Consider the following 26,590-nt stretch of genomic DNA (forward strand, 5'->3'; position numbering starts at 1 on the left):
ATTAGTTGCACATTAAACCAAAAAGTAGTTGTTTCGATACGAGATATTGCATATTAAAACAAAATATGCTTTTTTCAACATAAACCATGTGATGGCGTCTCGAGTATTAGAATGTTTAGCAATCAAGTACCATTTATTTTGGATACTTTTTATTTCCGAAACACCCAACCAAAACTCTTTTCTTCCACTTCTGCGATGATTGTTGAATTGAAATTATTTGTTTTTTTGGGAAATAATTTGAAATGTTCCTATTGCTTTGTCAGCTCTTGATGAAAGTCACATCACTAAACGAGTAGCGTCTCTGCATTTCATTTCAACATTATTGTGTCAATTAACAAAAACCATTAACTTTCGATAAGCACTGCAGAATTGGAAATTACTGTAATAATTTAAAAAGAAAGTAATAATTTAAAACGAAAGTAAACAAAGAGAAACTGTCATTTGCACTGGGAACCTTTTCTAATGTTCGTCTTCAATTCTTTTCTACAACCCTTGCAGCACAATTAATCAGTGCAATTGATGACAACAAAGAGAGTACGACCCTGTTCATAGTCAGCAGCCCACCAACCCACAAACATGCATGCGAACGCACCTCTACTGACAACCCTATTCGCGAATGTGCCGATGCTGTATTCGTTTTCGTACTGTCATTAGATAACTTCTCCATGTGATTATTGCGGATCGCTACGCGGTGTCTTGTCGTTCCTCATTATATCCGAGGAAATCTCAAATTTATCAATATAAATTGTAAACATTAAATATCCCATTGTTAACAACAACGATCTGCTCTGTGTGTGCAAAAAGTGGACAGAAGGAAACATTATTTCTTGCTGAAAAATTTTGAAGCCGGAAATATTTTCACGTGAATTCAAACGTCATCTGTTAAGTGAAGAATTTGATCGGTGTTATGTGGTGGCAGTAAAAGTGTGGACCAGAAGGTGTTAGATTGAATAGAAAATCGCGTATGCTCAATGAGACAACTAAAATAAGTCTAGGTCAAGTGTTGAAAAATGAGTTACTGTATCGGAATGCCGAAGGCAGACGACGCGGTCTAGGATCTTGAAGAAAGTTCAGTGGATGGTACGTGCAATGTTAGCACGAGTATTTTTTTTATCTATCCATATTGAAAAACGTGGTGAGTGCTACTGAAGGAAGCGCCTTGGCAGCTTCAAAGCTGTCTATATTTTACACGGACAATTTTGTGCCTCAACGATTCCGTTGTTTTTGATAGTAGCTTGATAAAATGTGTGGGTTCGCATAAAGAAAGGACAATAACTTTGATCATAGAATGGGGGTGCTCATGATTTGTAAACAAAAAAATGAGGTTCTGTATTCTACAACGAAAACTTAAACTTCATGGACTAAATAAATATAAACGCAAATGCAGGTATTTGAAGTCAGAATTTTTTTAAAACTTGAACATATTGGTCATGTGTTATTATCCAGCTGAGCCATGAATCAAACCGATACTATCATGTGAATACATTACACAATTTTTGTAGACAACTCACTCCTAAGCAATTCCCGTTTTACGTAGCGATTTCGCACTCTTATTCGTAAAGTTGTCTGAAAACGTCTGCAGAACCTTCGTTTGATTTAAATCAAATATTTCAATACGTCGTTACAATGTCAACTCTTAATACAATCTCACCTCGTGCGACAATTTGAGTCTGTGAACCCATTAAATAGGATCGTGTTTTGAGTCTCGTTTTGTCCACGACCACTTTCAATGTTATGATGTGAAAGAATTGTTTACGCAAAAATTATCTTTCGATCTAGTCTGCTTACCGAGTCACATGAGGCAAACTGAAATATGTCACACTCAACGTCTACGAACTGTGTATAAAGGAAGGTTTGATGTTTTGTTTGATCACTGATATCAGGGGACGAAACTACGTTTATTCGGGTGTTGGTATTCAAGAATATGTTAATTGATTTTAGCACATTTGAACTTCGTAGATTGAATACGATCCGTTATTTCCTATGTTCAGCGTCAACTGTTTGAAAACACTTTATATGGAGAAGTAAATGATTTTTTGCTGAATGTATTGAAATTATTACGATGCAAATGTTGTCTAGAAATAGACGAACCAGCTTTCGACTGAAAGTCTTAAATGAAGAAAATTAACTAAATGTTGTTTGATTACTTCCCGGCGAAAGAACAACAAGGTTAAACTCAGAGTTAAATATATAAATAATTGTTCAATGGATTGGGTATGTAAATGAAACTTGTGACAAACGTGAATGCACTCCAAATCTGTAATGTGTTCAAATTGGTATGAACTTTGAAGAATGCAGTCACAGAAGAGACGTATACTATATTACTATAGTATTTAAAATAGTTAAATCCAATTTGAATTTTAATAAATTTTTGTTTGAACATATCCTGTGTAGTCGTTTTTATTCTACAAACTATACATGTCAACGCTGCTGTACAAACGTTCTCTAACGTCATGAGCTACGCGATTGACTTCTTTGTACCAAAACGATCCAAACGGCTTTCCCTGCATCCACCATGGCAGACCACCGTAGTGAGACAACTGAAAACGACTAAAAGAGCCGCCCTAAAACGGTATTCAAAACATGGAGGATACACACTGCGTAATCAATATGTCCAGATCAATCAATTATATAAGAAAACTGTCAAGCGTTGTCATGTCAACTACTTGAAAAATGTACAACGGAAATTGAAATCCAATCCGAAGTCTTTTTGGAAACACGTGAACGAGCAAAGGAAGGAGTCTGAGTTACCTTCTATAATGAAGTTTGGAGAGTTTACTGGTTCGTGTAAGCGGGAAATCTGCCAGCTTTTTTCGGAAAAATTTTCTCGTGCCTTTACAAACGAAACCTTAAACCCGCAACAAATTACACTCGCCGCGCTCAACGTTCCAGAATCTAATAATTCTTTGAATCTCATTCATATTGACGAGGATTCGATTCGGACGGCAATCGCTTGCATGAAGTCGTCTACCTCCTCTGGCCCTGACGGCTTACCGGCAGTTATATTGAAAAATTGCTCGACTGGTGTAATTGTTCCCCTTTGTCGACTATTTCGGATGTCACTCTCTAAAGAAGTTTTTCCCAACTTATGGAAATCTTCTTTTATGTTCCCAGTGTATAAGAAAGGTGACAAAAACGACGTGAACAATTACCGTGGCATCACATCGCTTAGTGCAGTTCCTAAACTGTTTGAAAAGGTTATTCTGGCACCGATTTTCAACCACTGCAAGCAATATATTGTTGACACTCAACATGGTTTTATGCCCAAGCGCTCCACAACCACGAACCTATTGTCATTCATGTGCTACGTGACTGATGGTATGTCAAAAGGCTTACAAACAGACGCTATTTACACCGATCTCTCTGCTGCCTTTGATATAATAAATCACAATATAACAATTGCTAAATTGAAAAGACTTGGATTCGGCTCTAACATCCTTCGGTGGCTGCAGTTATATCTTGTAGATCGTCGTTTAGCAGTGAAAATCGACGATCACGTTTCCAATGAGTTTATCGCTTCGTCCGGAATTCCGCAGGGTAGTCATCTCGGGCCTTTAATATTTTTACTGTACTTCAACGACGTCAACTTTACTCTAGAGGGCCCTCGTCTATCGTTTGCCGATGACGTTAAGATCTACTATTACATTCGAAGCCCAGAAGATGCAGGTTTTCTTCAACGACAGTTGTTGAGCTTCGCCGAGTGGTGTAAAATAAACCGTATGAAATTGAATCCTGACAAATGCTCGACCATTACGTTCTCGAAGAAGAAAGAGCCATTTCATTTTGATTACTTTCTGGAAGGATCGCCGATAGTCAGAACGACGTGTGTTAAAGACCTTGGTGTCTTTCTCGATGCAACACATTAGCTATATCGTGTCCAAAGCTTCTCGCAACCTAGGATTTGTAATGAGGATGGCTAAACATTTTACAGACGTGCACTGTTTAAAATCTCTGTTTTGCTCGCTTGTTCGTTCATCCTTGGAGTACTGTTCTGTCGTTTGGAACCCTCACTACATAAACGGAGCTCATAGAATCGAATCGATACAACGCAGATTCATTCGCTTCGCCCTACGGCGCTTACCGTGGAACAATCCTCACCAACTACCAAGCTACGTAAGTCGCGGGTTATTAATCGGTCTTGATACACTTCAAGTTCGTCGAGATGTTGTACGTGCTTTATTGATAGCTGATGTTCTGACCGATAGGATTGACTGCCCTGCTTTGCTCCGCGAAATTAATATCAACGTCCGACCCCGGGCTCTTCGCAACAGTGCATTTCTTCGACTTCCTTTACGACGAACTAACTACGGTGCTAACAATGCTATTATTGGCTTGCAGAGATCATTCAACCGCGTTTCATCAGGATTTGACTTCAATCTATCACGCAGTAGGATACTTGGAAATTTTTTATATATTACTAGAAATTATCATTAGGACCATATTGTGTCTGTTGATTATACCTAAATAAATAAATAAATAAATGTTCATGTCAGATATGCTCGTAAATTTCGTGCGCGCTGAATGTATTTATCAAACATTTAAAGCGAATCATCGGATGTTATTGTAATCACATGTCGTGTGATCGATAGCGTCTGTGGGCAAATAATCTACGCTTCAAAAACACAGTTCAGTAGTGTTTGTGTTTAAAATGAATAAAATGCGATCGAATGTATGAAATAAATTATACTTGTTAGCGCTCTCTATATTCTGCCAAAAAAACCCGAAACAGGTAACGATCCGTGATTGATTTAAGGGATTTGGTGGTGTTGGTCGAGATGAAGACAACCCACGATCGAAAAGGTCATCCGAAGGATTTATGTCAGCCACGCGCACGGGAAACGTTATTCGCTGGCAAGCGAAGTGCATCTGTTCCTATGCATGTGTATTTTTGCTTGCTTGTTATTGGCATTGAGGACACGATGACCAACGAATCTGGTTCAAACCGTTGATCTTTGTTTACAGGTTGGTTTGGCGTGGAATCGCATGGCGTTAGAATGCGGTCTTTGTTTCGCAGATTTATGAGATATTTACTACCATTTACTGCATCACTGCAAAAACAACATTTAATTATATTTTTTTAGAACTAAAGCTGTTGACCAACTCACGAATTATTTCTACATTTATTTAAAATAATTGTCAATCGAGCAGTTATTTTGCCGTTGTCAAAAATAACCTACTCGATAGCTTGTTTTTTTTTACAGTTCAATAGTTATTATCTGATAATATTATCTTGCAACAAATTCTAGTTTCAGATCTTTAGTAGCAGTGGCTGAACCGATTTTCACAAACTTACATTTAAATGAAAGGTCTTACGGCAATTTTCTTGAATTTCATTTGGATCCGACTTACGGTTCCGGAATTACAAGGAAATATGTGCAAATTTATGATAAAATGCGCAAATTTTCTCGGAAATTTCTTAACCGATTTTCGCAAACTAGGAAGCAAATGAAAGATTTCAAAATTCTTTAGAAAGTTCCCGAAAAGTTGATCCAGATTCGACTTCCGGCTTCGGTATTACAGTGCGACTAGAGAAAATATTCAATTTCATGAGTATTTTTTCACAAGCGATGGCGAAACGAGGTGCACATTTTTATAAAACTTACTGATACATTGATCTAGTTGACATATCTTGTTAGTTAGTGAATATATAACGCTACTTTGGGACTACTAGTCCCCAGTTTCCGCTTCCGAAAGCACCGATAATAGTGAAGAAAATCTCCAAAAACGGAACTCACTTCGATTTCTTAGCAACGGTTAAGCCGATTTCCACGGATAATGATTCAAATTAAAGCTCTCATTGTCTTTAAATATACTGTGCATTTTATCCTGATCCGGCTTCCGGTTTCGAAATTATAGGGCGATAAGTGTCACACTTTGGCACTATACATATTTTACTATCCAGTGAACTAAGTGTAGGTTTGTTTATAGCTGAACCAAACGTACCTTGTTATACATTGGTTGTAGAAAATGGTTTCATTGATGAGAGTGTTCCATTGTTGTAAATGACTGTTTCAGTAGTTGGAAGCTTCTGGGGTTGCCGGTGTGGAAGATGTACCGTTGTCCTTAAGTGTATATGACTTCTTGTTCAGTTTCTCGTACCGTAGTAAGCAGCTTCCTGACCATTTCGACTTAAGGCAACTGATGATCGTGGGTGACAACAGATTTACATTGAATTATTGTGTCCCGACCGAAAGCCACATAAGAAGGCATAGACCTTCTTTAATCGCATGCGTAGGAAACGGACGTTATTGAAGATACCGGGAAAAAAGTTCACTTTTTATTTCGATGATAAGAATCTCTTCGTACTGCAACATGGTTCTTCGAAAAAAATTACGCCGGTAGTGGTTAAAGGAAGATCATGTACAGGTCCATCTATGGATTGAAACTCCATGTACTTTACATGGTAGCTATCGTATGTTTGAGCCTTGATCACAAGCGATTCGTAGTGTAAATAGTTTGAAAAGTCATTATCTTCTTCGTTCAATCCGGGCTCAGGTAGCAAATTTCCCTAATCATCTTCAGATTTTTGCTTTAGAGATTTGACCATTCGGAACCCTCTAATCACGTACACAAAACATACCTCAGCTTTTTGGAAGCAGTTAGTGTTCATAGACCAACTGTTGGTCCGTATTAGCTTCAGCATTCGCTAGCTAAAGTCTAAGTCTACTTACCGCTTGTGCAGCTCTAAGGCCTGTTTTAATCCACTTAGTAGTGTAGTAACAAATCGATTAAATTTTCATTTTGAAGTCTTTTGACCACTGCTTCCTGTATTTTAACGCTAATATGTTGTGTGACATTAGATAACCTTTTAAAACTAAAATTCCGGTACCGGCAGTTCGATTTCGATAGCAAATGATTGAATTCATTAGATTTGTTTGTAGAAATCGTTGAAAACATTTCTGAGAAATTGGTGAGAGTTCTGTTTCGGATTATTTTACCATTAGTTTAGTGCTTCTAAATTTGGAAATCTAAATTTAGTGCCATAACTTATATGAAGGATTGAAATTCCTAGAACTCATTATCTAGTATTGTCGGAACCGCAAGCTGGATCCTGAAATAAGTAATAACACTATGGGACCGTAAAATCTTTCATTTAAACTCAAGATTGTAGAAATAGAGTCAACCGTCTCTAAGAGATCAATGAAAGCGTCATACTCATGTATTTTGGGAACTATTTCAGGTGCTTTGGAAATAGGACTTCAATGGTTTCTATAGCCAAAGTGAATTTGTGTGATCATCAACTAATAGGACCTGTTGAATAAAAGAATTTTCCTACTCTACAGAGTTCCCATATTCACAGATTTTTCTGAAAAACCACAGATTTTTCATTTATTTTGCTAAACAGATTCTGCTTCACAGATTACAGATTTTTTTCAAAACTCACAGATTTCTAGAGATTTTAAAGAATATTTTGCTAAATTAAAAAAGTTTCCACAGATTTCCACAGATTTAAAACGAAAATAAGTATCACAGATTTTTCAAGTTGAAATACAGATTTTAAAAGGGCAGCTCTGCTCTTCTATCATCCTTTACCAGGCGTGCCTGTTGACAATACGGGATCTCTTAATGAAAATATATGTTGTTTGTAAATAATACATTCAAGATAATTTGTTGAAAGTAATTTCCTTCGGAAGCTGCATATTTTTTCATTGTTCCATCAACTCACGAATACCTCTTAGAAAGAACTGTTTATCCTTCGAAGCGAGCCAGTCGTGAACCCATTTCATCCACATCATAAATAACTAAAGAAGTGCTCTTCAGCAAGTGCGTGAGACATCGTTGAAAACAAATGATAATCGGAAGGGGCCAAGTGTGGGGAGTGTGTATTGTGGGGCGAAAGTGTCCATGTAAGTTCAGAAATTATGTTTTGACCGCCTCCGCTGTGTCTGTAGGGCGTTGTTGTTCTGCAATTAGACTTTCATGCCCACCGCCAGCAGAGGATGAAGTTGAATCTCGTATTGCTCGGAAAATAATTTCATCATTAGCCGTCGGTGGCGATTAGTATTTGAAATATTTCCTGGTTTGAGAAGCTCGTAGCCCAAGACACCTTTTTGATCCCACCAAATGCACAGCATCGTTTTTTTCCGAATCGATTACATTTTGCAGTTGATGTCGATGGTTAACCAGGGCCAGAGCTAATACAAATCATTTTCATTGACTCAAATTATACGAGAATAAATGTCACTCTCAGCTCCGTTTGCAAATTTTGAAAACGATATCCATGTCTAGTCCCTCCCATTGGTTGGTGGGCTTGACGGTATTGCAAACATCATCACGTACAATCAACTAGCGTTACAATTTGATAAAGATATGCGTTACAGCTTTTAGTTTCATAATTGAATTAAATGAATAATATATGGAACGACTTTAATAAGATTTCGATTGCATTACGCTCCAACATCCGGGGTTGGAGAGGCCGGTAGGGCTTAACTGAGCGCTTTTTTATGTTTTATTTTCATACTACAGGCCCTTATTACCAGTGTGAAGTGAAAATTAAGTAGAGTAAACGTATCACAATTGGGTTTCACACGATGACAATAAATGAACGGTAAATCGAGTCCATCTTTGACGTTTATTGGTGGTTTGTGTACCATGGAATACTGTGGAATGAAATAGAATATTGTAGAATATAAAAAATAATAATGACCGAACCAATGAGCAAACCACTGATAGCAGTCAAAGGATGTTCATCCAGTTTGTATTGTGAGGATGTATCGTTTGGGACCTGATGGGTGAGATGATGTATGAATGAAATGTAAGAGTAAGTGCATGCAAGAACGGTAATAAAGGCCACCGTTTCAGCTCAGGACTAACGATCGACCAATAGAAGAGATAGAAATTGGGTAACGGTACCTCCATTCATCTCAAATCCATTAGTCATTTCATGTACGAAAACCATTAGTTAGAGTGAGATCTGTTATCTCTGTTTGATAGATTAATTTCAAGAGTAACATGAAATTTGAAGCATTTTTTTCCGTTAAAACAGCAGTATTGAATCATTTCCGAACTACTTTTATGTGCCATTGCTTCTTACAGACGAGGCAAAGATTTTGTATTCGATTTTATCTCAATAAATTTATTGAAAGTCGAGTAATCGGTAAAAAAACATGGTGACTCTACTAATGAGATGACTAAAGGCACACAAATTTTAGTTAGAATCTATTAGAATAGAAATAGTAACTCAATGTTGTGATGCTTGCTTGTGGAATACATGTAGGTATATATGCATGTGTGTATGCGTGTGTGCCTGTGTGTATGTATGTGTTTTTGTGTGTACAACATACATTATACCGTTCCCTCGGGTGCGTTGTATCAAATTGGTTGTGACACATTTCGATTGTGAGTCAGTGTACACCAGATGTTCAAAAGTGCCTGAGCGGATGGTAATACTGTCAAGGTGTAGCAATACTAATAAAACCCAAGTGTTAATATCATTTAAATAAAAACGCATGTCCTCAGTTCTTATCCGTCAAACCATGATGATGCTTTTCAAAGATCGAACAAACACTAATTTTTTTTTGGAAACGGATGACTGGATGAGGAACAAGAAATACGAAAAAGCTGAAAGAATTAGAAAGGAATATGGGTAAGAACATAAACACCACTGTATACAACTAACATTTACATTTAAGGAAACAACATAACATGCCAGCAAAAGTACGGAGTGAAAAATGACAACAAAAGACACTTACGAATCACAGCTGAATAGAACACTGGAATTAAGGTAAAACAGAATATAAACTATGAACAAAGGTAAGGAAACCAACATGAATAAATAATAGAAACTGTTGGGTAATAATATAATTTCCTCATATTGAAAGAGGCGTTTATATGGCGCGCATGCGCTAATTCGGCCTGATACAAATTAACGGGGAGGGCAATACGTTTTGGATAGGGCTGTAAAAAGCTGATTGGAACCCTTTCCCCACCAAAATGTAATATAAGGAAACTATAAGGAAATAAGGATATCCATGTCTAGTCAACGACATAAGCGGAACAGTAGTTTCAAAATTGTGTTCTTTCTTTTGTTTAACCTTTCAGTTATTTTCGGGTTTCAGTGAAAATCATATACTGTGCAGAAAGGATTATCAAACGAAGCTTCGAGAATCGATAATGACAGAAAACGATACACAATGATTTTTAACTGTTGGTGCTCGTATTTATTGTAGTTTTGGTTTCCAAAGAAGTTCTAGTGTGTAATAACTTTGATTTATCATATTTTAGACTCTATACACAATCTTCACCGATTTTCAATATATTGAAGAAATAATGAGAATTGAAATTCAAAGAAAATTTCCATGCAAATAATATCTTGGTTTCGTCTTGTAGTAGGGAAACAAGTGACGATGGCTTTGATACCCTCTTTTGTTGAAGTGAAAAACGAAAATTCTTCATCTCTCTTTATTTGTTTTGAATGCGAACGTCTACGAATGTGTAACAGTAAAAACGTGAAAACGAGGCTATTGGATTGTATTATTTCGTGGCAAATACGTGTTAATTTTAAGCTCTGGTCAGGGTCGACCAATAATTACCTGCGCTTGAGATTTTTGAAATAAATGCTATTCTCAAATGCCGTCTCGAGAACCCTTAGTTCATGCCGAGAAAGTCAAATTTTGTTCAACGTTTTTCATTTTCCCTATTGTCTATAGCTCATGAAAATCCGATTTTCCCTTTTCATCTTCTGAATATTTCTAATGACGTGTAGACGATCAAAAATAGCTTTTAGACTAATGTTCAACCTTTCAGCCGTTTGTTTTTTAGTTTTTCTTCGTTCAACAATCGTTGAAACTCGGCATCTTTAACATTGCTGAGCTGGTCTACGCATTTTTTGTCTTTCACACTAAAATCCACATTTTTAATCGTTAACAACAACGTTCTCGAGACTTGTCCTCGTGTATTAAATTAAACTCATTACTTCGAAGTTATCTACGAATCCACGTAGACACGAGACCAGCGTAGATATTCTACGTAGAAATCGTGTAGAAAGTCTACTGGGTTTTCTACATGCCATCCCCGTTAATGATTGACAGTACTTTTATGGAAACTTCAAAGTTAAATTTCTCCAAATCGCTAAGATCTCGATCTTGTTGACAGCATAGCGCTCCAGAACCACCTTGAAGTAGTGACAGCTGGCAAAATCGGACCAAACGATGACTGCCTGTAGCTTGCGAATCAACGGCAATACACTTGGGATGTTATCGTCGAGGATGTGACGAATGGTTCCGTTTTCAGGCCACAACTGCAAATGGTCTGCTAGAACCTTTCGCGATGCAACATTTTTGACCGGAAAGCTGCTTAAACCCGAGTTTGAATATTTATTCTTCTTCCGAGTTCAATTGGACATTATTTCATAAGGCGATCGACTACTTTGAATAGACTTGTACCAGTTGCACTCTGTAGAAATGTAAACAAACTACTGTCAAAGATCTCCGATTCCCATCACCAGAGGCGTGCTAATTTACTTTTCGTCAGCCTTTAATTTATAATTATTTTTGTATTACACCTTCTAACTGAAAGTGTGAGATGTGTGTTTCTGGAATAATACGCGGTTCACGTGGACCATTTCATCCAATAACACCTAGTATTTCTATGTGAAATACAAGTAATTCTTGTTACAGACAGAAATGTTGTCAATTGTAGAATATTTTGTAGTATCCCAATCCACAATACCTTATTTCTTTCTTACAGTAACTTCAACACTTTCAGCATGGAACTACGATCTATAAAGTGCTCAATATATTGCTCAAAAGACAAACAAGCTGCTAATATTCCTTCGCACATTGCAGTGATTATGACACGACGAATACTTTCCACTGATCTGTGCAAGAAATGAAACACTAATCAAATCTTCCATAATTGATGGTATGTATGTGTGTCTAGATTACAATGTGTATTAATTCAATATCTCTGTCTTCCCTGACATTTGACTGAGAATGGAATAATGTTCTCTTTGTTACCTCTGGGAGCCACAAACAGCGTGGATAACATTTTCCAAACTCTGCACACCTAGTAGTTCGCGAAACTGTGTTGGGTTCGCACTTAGCAACGGGGGTTTGAGCAAACCTGATATAAAAACCAGGCTTGAGACTGACTCGATTTTCAGTTCAATAACGTTGAAACTAGGTTCGAAACTAGCTTTAAACAAACGGTTAGACAGAAGTTAAGGTGGAAACTGGGTTAGGTTTGGTATCAAGTGAAAACGACATTAGGAAGGTTTAAAATATAGTTTGATTCGTTTAGCGAATCTATGTTTAATTTTTAATTTAAAGGTCCTCAACTATGGATTCCATAGTCGGATCACAAGGATATGAATATTGATGTCTATGAAAGAGCAGTCAAAGATTGTCGATGATAGGGGATTTAAATTTAGCTTGAACTTTTGGACCTGATAGAATCCTAACTCCTCCGAAGTCGGTTCGTTTGGCCATCAACTAACACGATGAAGAAACTCATTTATTTTGTATTCAAATTCATACAATTTTGACATATGTGAAATTTTGTCGCATCCGAAAAAAGTTACTACTTTTTTATAGAACACTTCATTTGATTTTTGTAAAAATCTGTCAAGCAATCTCTGAGAAAAGTAAGTGAGTTCTATTTTGAAATGAGTTCGCATTCACATCTCATCCAAGTCAGTCGATAAAACAAAACCGCTTACGTTCGGGACAGAAGAAACCAAGTACAGTATTGTGTAGTGAACAATAGAACGACCTCGAAATGAGTGAACCAAACGAACAAAAGCTACCGCCGACATGAAAAAATACAATTGTTGTTGACTTCAGACAGTGCAAAATTCGACCTTCGATACGAGAACTTGAAGGTTTCCTTAAGGAGCAAATGCATCTTGACATTAAACGTGTGCATTTACTTCAATGCAATAAGACCAATAATGTTGTTTATATCCAGTTCTATAAAGAGTTGGATGCAATTCGCTAGAGACAATAATGTGCACTATGTGGAGCATGAAAATATCAAGTATAACATTCCAGTATATATGGAAGATAGTGCTAAAGAAGTGCGTGTACATGATCTTCCCTCAAGCGTCATCGATCCTTATATTCGCAAAACTATGTTCCAATACGGGGAGATTCTCTCTATCGAAAAAGAAAAGTGGAAGAATTTTTTCCCCGGTATTCTAAATGGCGTACGTTTGTTACGCATGCGCTTGAAGATACCTATACCTTCTTATGTGACTTTCGGTCAGGATACAAGAATCCCGTGCAAATCACTTGTTACCTATGGCAATCAGATGGCCAAAAAGCTGTTAGCTACGGTAAGCCATGTGATAAACTGGACAAGGAGACAACTACACCAAAGGTCAACGGTGCTTCCTTCACACCAACCCCAAGCAACCTCAGTACACCTGTGACAGTCACCAACAACAGTGAAGCATCCCTTCAACGAAACCATCCAACGTATCCCCTATAGAACAAAGTACACCAGCTGCAGTTAACAACTTACCATCCAACCAACCAGCAACTGCAAACAATGTACAACAAGGCGCATCTACAGCAACTAGCAACGAAATCAACAACAATACCACGGCAATGGATGACGAGACGAACCACGAACAAACTGCCCATCAATCCTCGCAGGAGGAAAATGGAAGCTCCTCTCTCCCTAGAAAAAGGGTGACAACGAGATCCAATACAAAAAAAATTTTATCTAAAAACTCAGCTAAATCGGCCACGTAAAGCTTGTATGCAAATAGGCCTGAATAAAATATTTTTTAAATAAAAAAAATCTATTTTGAAATATATGACCACTATTTCCAGTGCTTCCGAAAACGGGAACAGGGAATCTGGACAGCCAGTTTGTTTAGCCGTCTACTAACAATGACTTCCGATTAGAGTGAGGCCACCTTGAACGTTTTTTTACGTTTTTGTTTCTCCATTTTAAATGACGGTATAAAATTGTTAGCACTCTTCACCCTCTTCACAACCGGAAATCAGATCCGAATGAAATTTAGGATTTTTGCATACGAGATGTTGAAACAGAAACAAGACCTTTTCTGTTTAAAGCGAATGAAAAGAATATTAGAAAAAACTGAACGTATACGATTTGGGTCTGTTCTAAAAACCGAGAATTCCGGGACATCCGTTTTGAATATCAGTAGATGTGAGGTTGAGTATGAGAAAAAAAATTCTCGCGAAATATTCCAATTTGCGAACATATTGAGCATCTCTCCAGGCTGACTGTAACAAAAAATCATCTTTCCGTTCACACGATGTCGTCCGAAGTAAAGAAGGTTTGTCTCAAGTGAATGAACCTCAAACGAAATTTTGGATGAATGAAGTGCGAGTCGTTCTGTTCTTAACATAATGATTTTCCACGTAGGACTGAAATGTGAGTATGGGCCTTGCCGAAATCGAGCTCTTTAGCAAAATAGGTTTTAATTTCAAAGTTTCGGGAACTCCGGAAATGGTGTCCAACAGAACTCGAAATCAAGGTCACATCAAATAATTTCACACAATTATTTTCTTCATGTTAAGTGAATATATTTAAAGGTACAGGCCAAGGGATCTTCTTCCGCTAATGCCAGTACATTGTATTAAATTACCATTTTGACACAATATCATAAATAAATTATCCTCGAAAGTACATTTTGGACAAATCGGTGTAGCTCCTCTTGAAGAGAATCGGCAGCAGTCACATGATCGATGCTTCAACTATCGGCGTTGATCACACATGTGCATCTCGGCTTTTCCTGGTCAGGCGAGTTGGCGGTCGACCGAGCGTTTTCGTTGTGTTAAATTTAGATCAGTCAGCTGTTGAAGTCGCTATACTGAACACTCAGCATTAACAGTGATCCAAGTGTGCGAAGTGTTTGTTTCACTGGGCAACCCAAAATAAGCGATTAAAACCCGAACATCATCCCAAAACACTGCTGTTTCACCGTAGACCAGTTCCATTTTCACTTCTCTTTTCCTCTGTTTGTAACGTCAAAGTATAGAAATACGTAATATGTTTTGGATTAGATAATCTTGCAAATGTGTAGTACTTGCATATATAGTTGATGGATTGCGTTTAAAAAATGTTGTTTCTTTCGTTTGATTGTACTTTTTCAGTGACTCAACGCACTAGGTTCTAGGAATCACCAAAATCAACCCGGAGACGGTCTCGGTTCTGGCGCACCTACCAGAACCGAGATATTTTCACCTCTAGCAACTTGTAGCAATTAGCGTATTTTGTGATAGTGAACTCAAACTGGTTTTTATAAGCTACTCACTTGTACTGCAGAGAAAAGCATGGAATTTAAAATACTTAATGTGTCGTCGGCTGTCAGGACAATACCGACGGTGACACACTTCACCAGCATGGGGCGCGGTAATAGTTTACAAACTTTTCCGGACGAAAGGTATGTTTGACGTGAATTAAAAAAATGTTTGAACTTTTTTAAATAACAGTTTTTTTATTCTTTAAGGATAATCCGCAGTATATCGTATAGTATTCCGGCTGTCAGTCTTCACTACGGTAATGCATTTGCACCTGAAGGTGAAGAAGAGGGAGAAGAAGATGATGCTGATATAGAAGAGGAATCTATCAACCGTCGTGTTAACTTTGGCCAACACATTGTTGATGATAGTGATGGGGAGTACTATTATGAAGAGGAAGTAGATGTAAGTATCTTTCGTAATTTTTCATTTTAATGTCCCGCACGTCGAGAAAGGCAACAGAATCAGTTTGTATATAGTGTTATTTTACCAATAGTCATCTCAATAGTAAAGTCGGCATATTATTTAGCTGATTACTCGATTTTCAATCAACAAATTGTGATAAAATAGAATACAATGTCTTCGCTTCAGTTCTGAGAAGCAATACCGTAGAAAAAATATTTCAACAATTATGCGAGACTGTATCTATAGCAACACTTTCGCGAAGCGAATGCACATATTTTCACCTTATAATTATGGTTTCATAATAACCCTAATTGATTTTGAACATATTAGTTAGTATAATTTCAATAAACACTTGTAAATTGTTGAGAACAAATGAAAATTCATTGAATTGGGAATACAGTGAAAGGATCCAAACGAACAAAACAATTCTAAATTATTATCGGAATTCTACGAACCAGCCCACGGCAATCACAAAATATCTATGTCCTTGGGCACCGTTTAAATCACTTACCTTTTGAAAGCATTTCCACAAAAGGTCGGGACTCGGAAAAATAAAGTTTAAAATGTTTTTAAAGAGCCACAAATATTTTCTTGTCGATTCAAAATTTTTACTTAACTTATTAACATAAATAAAAAATTTACACTTGGAACTGGTCTTTGCCGTGGCTTCATTTCCAAAAAGCAGCAGTCTGCCGACTCCTGACATAGGCCAAAATTTATAACTGTTATTTCCCCCAGTAATCTTGATAAAAGATCTCTTAAATTTATTGAGGATAACATAATCATTTTTTTCTTTGATGATGCATCGTGCTCTAGTCTCATGGTGAAGTCAACCAGAAGTTACATGGATTTAGAATAAGGAACTCAATTCATTTTTCTGCACGTTTCGCCTTCGGCTCATCTGTGCTTCAGCAGTTCAATTAAATTGAGTTACCACATAAGGTTCCAATGGAAGATCTTACGACTATTGAATATTATCCGGATCCGACTTCTGGTTTCCTGAACTACAATGTGTATTATTTTTACGTTTCGTCTTTGACTCATCAGTGCAGAACAGTGTACAATGTGTAGTGTTTGAACTTCAAACAGCCATTTAGAGCGACGGTGCAAAAAAACAGAACAGATATATTTTGCTAAATATGGCTCAAAACTAATAACAAAACTAATTGATAAAGTTATGCTAGTTTACGAATAAATAAATTTTCTTGTTTTTAGTCAAAATTCAATGGAAGGTTTTGCGAAGAATCGCTTGGTATTATTTATGAAAATATGAGTAATATAAGAAAGGCTACATTACACCACTAGGTGGACTGAATAGGTTCTGTGAAGCAATTACACTGGAGTCTTTTATGCGAGTTTACGTACCGCATAAAAAAACCGCATAACTCTGAAAATTCGCATAAAAAACCGCATAACTCTGAAAATTCGCATAAAAAAAACGCATAACTCTGAAACTTCGCATAAAAAACAGCAGAAGGGAAACCGCATAACTCTGAAAATTCGCATAAAAAACCGCATAACTCTGAAACTTCGCATAAAAAACCGCATAACTCTGAAAATTCGCTTAAAAAAAGTCGCATAAAACAAACCGCATAAAAAAAACACCTCAGTGTACCATAGTTTTTACCAGGTATACCGGTATGAAGTGAAAGGTGAATGGAGATTTAAAAAAATATTCAAAGTACTGACTATTGCTTTCAACACATCTTGACCACCTTTCTGGCATTGTTTTCGTAAGAATTAAAGTGTTCGCTCAGCTAATGCGTGGTCCATTGATGAAAACAAACGATAGTCGGAAGGGAGCACAAGTCTGGTGAATACTTCCAAACAAATGTGCTTTGATTTTATTTTGTGTGAAGATGCATTATCGTGTAAACAACATTACTTTGCCGTGTCTTTTGGCTCATTTTGGTCGTTTTTCGATAAATTCATGGTTCAAGTTGATCATTTGTTGTCTCTAACGATACTAACAGTTTCACTAGGTTTTAGAAGCTCAAGATACACCACACCACCTTTCTGATCCCTCTGATTCTGATTCTTTTTTTCTTTCGTATCTTAGAAGCAAAATTGTTTTTTTCGGTTTTCCATCTGTCTGGCATCCTTGGACTTGTTGAGCTTGAGCTGACCACCCCTGGTTGCTACTCCGTTACTGATCGAGATTACCTGAAATTGTGCAGGGAATTGATCCGACCTGGGACTGGTAAATAATCCTTCAATGTACATCTTCTAACCCCAGAATTCATTGGTCAGTACCGGCGCCGGCTAGATGTAGATCGTCTAAGGAATGGGAAGGGATGTTAGTCCAACACTTGTTGTTACTAGAGGTCGTATATACTATTGCGCACTCCACCAGAGTCACGGGAGAAGGATATTTGTTAGTATAAATGTTCAGTATGTTCCGGTTTCAAGATGCTCGGATGCACCACTAAACTCACTGACTTCCCAAGTGAACGTTTCGACAACATCCCACAAAAAAGTCCCGGGAAGTCTTGATTCACAGTTCTTATTCGTGAAAACTGAAGAAAAATTTGAAATACTATCGCGTAAAGAATAAAAACTTCTCTATTTTTTTTAATGAAATTACCTGCTACAAAAATAAGGAGTAAATAGGGTAGAATAGTTGATTCTATGCAGTGACATATTCTATAAATTCACGCGCGTCTTGATTGATTATTATTTCCACTTTATTATTTACCGCGAAAAATGGTTAATTTGTTATATTGGTTGATCTGGGCAGTCGGCTACCAATAAAAAAAATATTAAATTTATCACACAAACAAATCGACAGTCCCACGACAAAAGGGCCTAACTGCAAATGACAGTTTCTCTTTGTTTACTTTTTCTTTCACGATTTACCGCACTGATTTAATATTTGACACCTTACACCTTACTTACTCGCTTAACTTTCAAGGTAAAACCACACTTTGGATCAATTTCAGTAATGACTTCGTTATGATCAAAAGAGAAAGTAAACAGAGAGAGGCTCTCATTTGCAGTTAGGCCCTTTTGTCGTGGGACTATCAAAGTATCTATGTTATCTCTGTTATTAACATTGTAATATTAACGGATATTCGTAATAGTTGATTTTTATCATTCAATTTATAATCATGAAAGACAAGCAATAACATGGAAGAAGAAAAAATACCAAATAAAACCTCTCATAAGCTAGCCGGAAATTGATAAATTGAGTGAAGTTGAATGAAGAGATAATTTAGTAAAATAGAGTAATCAGATGTGAAACGTTGAAAAAATCTAATAACTGAAGTGAAAAAGGTACTCCAGCAATTGTTGCCTTTTACGACATGGAAGCACGAACCCAGTGGATCTATTCCTGGTTGTTTTTTTCCGCCGAATTCCACACGGCATCTAGGTTGGTACTGTTCGGAGAAAGATAATAGCTACTATCAACCTCCTAGTGGACCCCTGCCTGGCATCTCTGGACTTGTTGTATATTGAATATGTCCTTGCTTATCGTTTGCTGATTATGTTAATATCTATCACATCATCCGCAACTTAAAAGACGCAGCCTTTCTCCAGCGTCAACTGTTAATCTTCGCAGAGTGGTGTAAAGTTAACTGTTTGATAGTAAATCCCGACAAGTGCTCGACCGTATACGTGAAAAGCCAAGGGCAGGGCGTCATTCCATGTCGAAAACTTTCTAGATGGATTCTTCATTGGAATATCGACTAACGTTAATGATCTTGGTGTTCATTTTGATGAATAATATTCATTCAAGCACCACATCAGTTACATTGTAGCTAGAGTTTCCCGTAGCTTAGTAATGAGTGTCATTTTCGACCTCACGAACAATTGAAAAAAACTTCTAAGGGACGCAGAAATGGTAAAATTGGTTAGAATCGACTTATGTTTTCATCCACCAATCCCAGCTGACCAAAATGATGTCATTCTATGGATTTTTTCTACTACGATGGATAAATCTAACAAGCCAGATGTCGTATGTTCGAGTCCGAGTGGAAAAAATTCTTAGTTCAGTAGGAAGGCTTAATTTGAGCAACCAACCAATTTTTTTTTAAATTTAATTATATTAGTTTAAAGGCACACTGCTTTAGCTCTAAGATGCCGAGGGCAACCATACCGGCATGAGATCAAAGGTAGTGGATCCATCGGATTACATACTGTCTGAATTGATCTTTCAACGTTTGAAAAAATATACAGAACGTGTTTGAAAAATGTTGGGTTTTAGCGTTTCCATGGTATATGGCATTTTATGATTTAAATCTTTTATTGTTTATTCATTTATTTACTGTAAAATCAACAGACACGATGTGGTCCTAATGATTGATTCTAATACTATGTAAGAATTTGGTCTTTGTTTTATGCCGTGAAAGATTGAAGTCGAACTCAGATGACACTCGATTGAATGGCCGTTGTAAGCCGATAATCGCACCGTTTATCCCGTAGTTAGTGCGGCGTAAAGGAAGTCGAAGAAAAGCGTTGTTGCGGAGAGCTCCAGAACGAACATTGATGTTGACTTCACGGAGCAATGTGGGGCAGTCGATCCTATCATTCAAAACATCTGCTATCATTAAAGCACGCGATAGCTTCCGTCTTACTTGCAGTGTGTCTAGACCGATTAGCAATCCGCGACTTTCATAACTCGGTAGTTGTTGAGGATTGGTCCAATGTAAACGGCGAAGATCGAATCGAACGAATCTACGTTGAATCGACTCGATTCTATTAACGCCATTGAGGTAGTGAGGGTTCCAAACAGCTGAACAATATTCCAGAGTAGTATCTCATGTTTTAAATGCTCTCCGTAGGTTTCGTATACTGTGGTATATTCCTCTTTTCTCATTGATAAGATGTAGTTTAATAATTAGCACATAAACATCAACACGTATAGACTAGGCCACACACAAGCATTACCGTTTACTACTGTAGTATAACAGAACACTTATTCTACTCTTCCAGGATGATGTAGAGATGTCACCTGCTGTTGAAGTAATTTCCATCGACCCAAACTGTGATTATGATTCGGAGGAAGAAATACGATGTACTGCGGAGCCGACTCCAACGACAGATTCATTCGTTATACAGCATACATTGGAACAGTCATCGTCGGTAGTAGGCGAAACCGTCATTGAGAATGACAACGTGATAGTGGATATGGAAACCGACGTGATAAAAGGCTTAGAGACCGACATGATTGAGAATGTGCCGCGAGATGTTCACTGCGAGTCGTCAAATGAGGATGGTTCTGATTCTGATAGTAGCTCTAGCAGTAGTGGTAGTACTAGATCCAGTAGTAGTAGCAGTTGTAGCGACAGTGATAGTAGTAGCAGTGACATTGAGAGTAATGATCATATGTCTAGTACTGATATTGAGTCTACTACTCCAGCCTGCAGTTCTGAGGCCGGCGAGGCTTCCATCGAACATAAAAGTGCAGATGCGCTGCAGAAAGGAAACGTTGCTCGAGTGTTGGAAAGGCGTAAAATGATGGCAATTGAACGCTCCAAGCGAAGAAACAGTACTAATCGGAAATCGTTCTCGCTGCCGCAGTCTCCGGTAGCGATTGTTGATAGCAATAACTGGGCACATGATGCGACCAGTCTCAGTTTTGAAGATCTCGATGTGTCAGCTATTGTTAGTGAACTGAGTCCGTTGAAAACGACGGTACGTGCATGCATGCCAGACGATGAACTGATAGAAGATTTAGCCAGGAATAATTTCGACCTAACTTCATACATTACGGAGGATGATCCAACAGACACAAAACAATCATCTCTAAACGGAACAAATGTGAATAGAAAAAATAGTGAGACAAAACTTTCACCTATCAAAAGCCAACCCAGATCTAGAGGTAAGCAAATACAGATGCTGCGTGAACTGATGATTTCTCCCGTGTCTAGTACATACGACTCTGGAGGAACGCGCAGAAGTTGCACTAGCAAGTCCCGCCGAATTGTGGAGAATACTGATTCTGAGACGGAGGAATCGGAATCGGAAGCTGACAGTAAAGCTGTCGGGAAAATGTTCGGTGTCGAACAATTGACATCGAAAATCAAACGAAAGGATGATGACACCAAAGCCGATCCGACGTGGAATCCTAATAGTAACAGTGTAAAAATTACGCACAAAACAACAGTACAAAGTCAAAAGGCGCCGGTAATGGCTACAACAATCGTACCGGTTACTCCTGTAAAATTTGATAAGGATGAAATAAAACTACAATCCGCCCCCATTAAGACTAGCGAAAGCTCCAAAGCAACAAACGGGAAAACTAAACTACCAAGCGCTGGATCGCAATTGGCACGACAAAGAATGCTTTCACTAATGTCTAAAAATAATTTATCAAGACCTCGTTCAAAACAGAAACATGCAGTAGGCAATAGTCAATGCGAAACAAACGGAAAGCTGCAAAGAAAAGAGAAACCTCGTACGGCTGCCAACATTAAACTTGATCATGACTATTGTTCCCCAAAGAGAAAACCTAATATAAACTCAGCTACGTCGTTAGGACCACAGCGAAAGGCAATAGAAATTCCATTTCTGCTCCCAACAACAAAACAACAGTTTAAACAAAAGAAAAAACTTTCGAAAAGCGGGAAAAAACAGAAGAATGTTTTGGATAAGCATTCAAATACGGGTAACAACTGTGATATGAAAAGTAGTCAAAATATAAAGAATAATGGTTCAACACAAGACAGGATTAATCATAACCCTGAAGTTACAACTACGATTCCCGTTTTAACGGATGTTCCAGTGAAAGATGTAAAAAACGAACCTATAGCTGCCTCAATTTTACCATTATCACAGAAACAACAATCATTTAAGCAAGTATCGTTACTGAAAATAAATCAAAATAAACCCACTGGAGTGCCAACTCTCGAGACAACAGCATTAAGTGAGATTCCGAAGCCTGAAATGCAATCAGTAGATGTTACCAGCAGCACAAGTAATGAATCTATCGTCAAGATTAAAAGGAAACTTAATCTTCAGGAATATAAAAAAAGGCGTGAACTTCCCACAGATCAGTCTACGCAGTCTATATCGGCATCAAAAAGCAGCAGTGACTTGATCACCGACTGTGTAACGTCTAGTAAGGAAGATTTACCGATGGCACAGGACACGCAGGAAAGAAAGATTTCGTTGCTGTTAGACGAAACCAGCCTTTTAAAGCATACTATTAGCAAAACTCTACTTGATCCGATTTCGGCAGCAAAGCTAAAGGCTCTTCGAATGCAGCAACTCAAGAAGGAAGCGGTCATCAAATCAACTGAAGCAAACATCATTCCAAAGACTGTAACTACCATGATTCCGCTTGCAGAAATAACATCCATCAAATTCGATGAACATGGAAACCCTGTACCTTACGATAAAAGGGTAGAAAACAAGGCAGCTGAATTGAAGCTGCACGAAGACTATGAAGAAATCGTTATTGTTTCAATGGGTTGTAATACAGAGATATCTATCAATCCTAAGGAATCCAAGCGGGAGATTGTCAAAATATCTTCCTCGGACCTGCCTAAGAAGAAAATGGCCAAAAACGAACTACTCTCTAACATTACGGACACAATTAAACGGTGTCAATCTTCAGCTTCGGCTATTATTTCCAGCAATTCTCTGATTTCTAGCATTCATGAAACCGTGATTAAAAAGAAATCATGTGAAACAAATGACTTGTCATTCGTAGATGCCGACAAACAGCTAGTTGCTGGTGGGGAAGCATGTCAGCAAATATTGCCGAATATCGGCGTTTCTCCACCCACTGCGTATTCTCCGGGAAAACCGGAGAAAGCTGGAGGTTCATACGAACAGACAGATTACGACGAGATACAAATTAAGCAATCCAGGAAAACAAATAGGACAATTGAGCATGGCGAGGACAAGATCATCATGCATTTACGCAAGGATCGACAACGTGCTGAAGTTAACGCAATAGCCGTACAAACTCTACCGCTGGATCGGTTTCCGGAGCTTAAAAGATTATCTCCTATTAAAAAGAGAGAAAGATCAATTTCGTGTACCAGTTGTGGTTCAACTCCACGTTGTCATAGTAGCCAGTTATCGAATACAAATCGCGACCGTTCCCGTCGGCAGTATAGAAAACGGCACAGTCGAAGCTCCTCGATAGAACCGACAGTCCGCAATAGATCTGCGGATTCGTATCGAAGTCGAAGCAAACGGTCGTCGTATAGACGAAGTCGAAGTCGAAGTCGGTGCAGAAGCTATCGACGGAGATCACGTTCACGATCGAGATCCTATCGTCGCACCTCCAGTAGCTCTCGTCGCAGACGAATCAGTGTTTCTTCAGAACGACGAGTTCGCTATAGAAATAGTCGTTCTCGCGGAAGACGTGGGCGGAGGAACAGCAGCAGAAGGCGTTCTTCTCGCAGCGATTCTACAAGTCATTCTGATACTAGTTCTTCATCCTATTCTCGATCGAGATCCCGTTCAATAAGATCGCGCTCTTCTTCGTCACGATCATCCTCCCGAGCAAGGGTCCAGCTCCGCAACGATATCCGTAGGACAGCTGTCTCTCCAGGTAAGTATCCAATTTTGTTTTAGGTGATCACATTTTACTATGTTGGAGCTTCGGGTAACTGCCCAATATTAAAGAGAACGGATATTCAGCTCGAACATTTGAATTGCGTACAAAAAATCGGCTCATTTACTAAAATTTTATGTGTTCGTTACAGAACGAAAAATCGTTTATGTGGGTCGTTTGGAAGCTTCGTTGAAGCGGGATGATCTGAAACAAAAGTTCATGCACTTTGGACGAATTAAACAAGTAACACTTCACTATAAAGAGTCTGGGTAAGTCTGTTATTTGAAAGAAACTGATCAAATTAGCGACACTAAGTGTTATTTACATCTGTAGAGCCAAATATGGTTTCGTGACATTTGAAAGACCACAGGATGCTTACAAAGCTATCGACGCCAGTGGAAAAGACCCCAAACTTTGTGGGTATGATGTTAACTTTGGAGGTCGTCGAGCGTTCTGCAGAACAGAATACGCAGACTTAGGTAAGTAAGCAATTCTGAAACATCCCGTTCTTTGTAGAACTGGATCCTAACCGATTTTTTATCACCAAGCATGGAAACATCAAGCAAACATTTCTCACAAACCTGTCCCTCTCCGGAATCAAGTCCTTAAGAAGCTACTCTTGAAAGGTTTCGCAATATTTCCCGAAATCCACAATCAACTAATGTTTGTTTCATTTTTTTTCTATTCGCTTTATGGTAGATGGCGATCTTTCGCATGATTTGGAACCCGTCCCGTACCTCGCCTCCGATGGATCTTTTGTTTTGACGCCAAATCCCCTCAACGTTCTACCACGTAAGAACGAAAGTGAATCGTTCGAGGATATGCTAAATAAGTTGAAGAAAGAGATAATAGCGAAAAAACCACGGAAATGACCGTATACGTTGGGCTCCGTTACACTGCTGAAACCGAGTTCTGCGTTTTTTTCTGATTCTGCCATCTTTCTTCTGCGATTATAGGTAGCCGCCTATACATCAGTTTAAAGCTTAGGTTGATTTCATTCGATGGGAGTTCAGTTTGTTTATGTTGAGCTCATTTTCCACAATTTTCAAACTTCCATACTGGTACCAAAACAACTGTAATAAGAATGCATCTTTAAAAAATAATTTCGATTGTATCAAATGTGCCATTTTTTATTAACGTTTACAGCAATTTTCGAAAGCAAACTTTACATTTACAAACTGTCGATAGCTTTGTAATTTCATGAACTTCATTATTATTTTACATACAGCAAACACACTGTCTCTCTCGAGTCGTTAAGTTGTTATTGTATGTTACATTGAAATATGTAAATAAATCGTATTCTGCTTTGAAAAGATAAAACCAGATCACTCCAGTAATACTAAAATGTAGGGTTTTTGCTCAATTCAATTAATTTGGATTGTGTATCGGAATTTGCTTCGGTTAAAATACCGGTGTAACATATTTTGTACATTTTTATTAAATTGTCTTAGAACACAAAAAAATGCTTATTGGATTTTTGATTTTTTTCTAAATCATTTTGGTTTTCAGCCTCAGACGTTCAAACCGGATATATTCACGCGTTATATGTTGATGTTAATTTGTTGATCCTATTTATATTTGCATTGGAATTCCAATTACAACACAAATACAGGATATGTTAATAAATTTTAAAACGGAGAAATGGTTGTTTTCCAGCTAATGTAAAAATTTATTTGAAACTAATTGAATGTTTGTTTAAAATGGATGATACAATAATCGGATCTATTCGGTTGCTGTTTTGAGACAACCATACAAAATTTCAGGTTCTGGTTGCCGTCGTAAGCGACCATTATATAAAGCGTTGCAATCTGTTAGCCATGCACAGTGTGAATGATATGCTGCCACTCAAGCATCATTTGGTTGGATTGTTGCAAATTTTCACTATGGGTTCAATTTCAGCTCAACTCGGATTAAGTGGATCAAACTTATAAAATTCATGAGACTATTGTAGTTGCCTAAGGCATTCTCTAGGAATTCGATTTATCGTTAACAGAAACATTGAAAATCTATTTAGAACATGAAATGGCTATCGTCAAATCTGATTTGTTTTAAATGATAAACGCCCTTATTCTCGATAACGACGTATTGGTTTTTCGATCGAATATGGTTCGGTCGAATCTTAGCTACCTTTGATTTCGCTAGCGTTATTGGGAATACGAATGAAATACAATCGAAAAAACGATACGTTGTTATTCAGAATAAGGGTGATATTCTTTCAACTGCCTTGTATAATATAGACCGGTGTAGAGTAGTGTTGATTAAATACAAAAATACATTAAAATCTGTGATTTTTTAAACCTTAAAAACATTTACATTAGTTTTTGCTTTGAATCAATATAAATTATATGCACTTCTACATAAAAGATAGTGCAATTTAAATAATTATAAAATTTAAGTTACAATAATTTACACAAAAAAAAGATAGACTAAAAATTTTCGTCAACCCAGAATAGTAGTAATA

General features: G+C 37.7%; 1 protein-coding gene across 4 annotated transcripts; it reads left to right on the plus strand.

Moving 5' to 3' along the window:
• The first annotated feature begins 654 nt into the window (after positions 1-654).
• Positions 655-26,590, plus strand: LOC131440287 (serine-rich adhesin for platelets). 4 transcript variants are annotated; one of them, XM_058611416.1, is made up of 7 exons: positions 655-1,135; positions 15,069-15,358; positions 15,425-15,620; positions 20,553-24,126; positions 24,281-24,398; positions 24,463-24,608; positions 24,829-26,590. In XM_058611416.1, the coding sequence occupies exons 2-7, from the start codon at positions 15,249-15,251 to the stop codon at positions 24,999-25,001; spliced, it is 4,317 nt and encodes a 1,438-aa protein (XP_058467399.1). In that variant the 5' UTR covers positions 655-1,135; positions 15,069-15,248; the 3' UTR covers positions 25,002-26,590. The 4 variants fall into 4 exon arrangements, with proteins under 4 accessions (XP_058467399.1, XP_058467400.1, XP_058467402.1 ...); XM_058611417.1 differs by having other exon boundaries at positions 655-1,080; XM_058611418.1 differs by lacking the exon at positions 655-1,135 and adding an exon at positions 1,166-1,387.

This window comes from Malaya genurostris, chromosome 1, assembly GCF_030247185.1.
Source record: "Malaya genurostris strain Urasoe2022 chromosome 1, Malgen_1.1, whole genome shotgun sequence".
Taxonomy (NCBI): Eukaryota; Metazoa; Arthropoda; class Insecta; order Diptera; family Culicidae; genus Malaya; species Malaya genurostris.

Bases quoted from the DNA above. Each gene is read 5' to 3' on its own strand.
- LOC131440287 (XM_058611416.1), top strand. From the start codon at position 15,249: ATGGAATTTAAAATACTTAATGTGTCGTCGGCTGTCAGGACAATACCG. The intron at 24,399-24,462 runs GTAAGTCTGTTA...TTACATCTGTAG, and splicing joins CTTCACTATAAAGAGTCTGG to AGCCAAATATGGTTTCGTGA. The intron at 24,609-24,828 runs GTAAGTAAGCAA...GCTTTATGGTAG, and splicing joins AACAGAATACGCAGACTTAG to ATGGCGATCTTTCGCATGAT.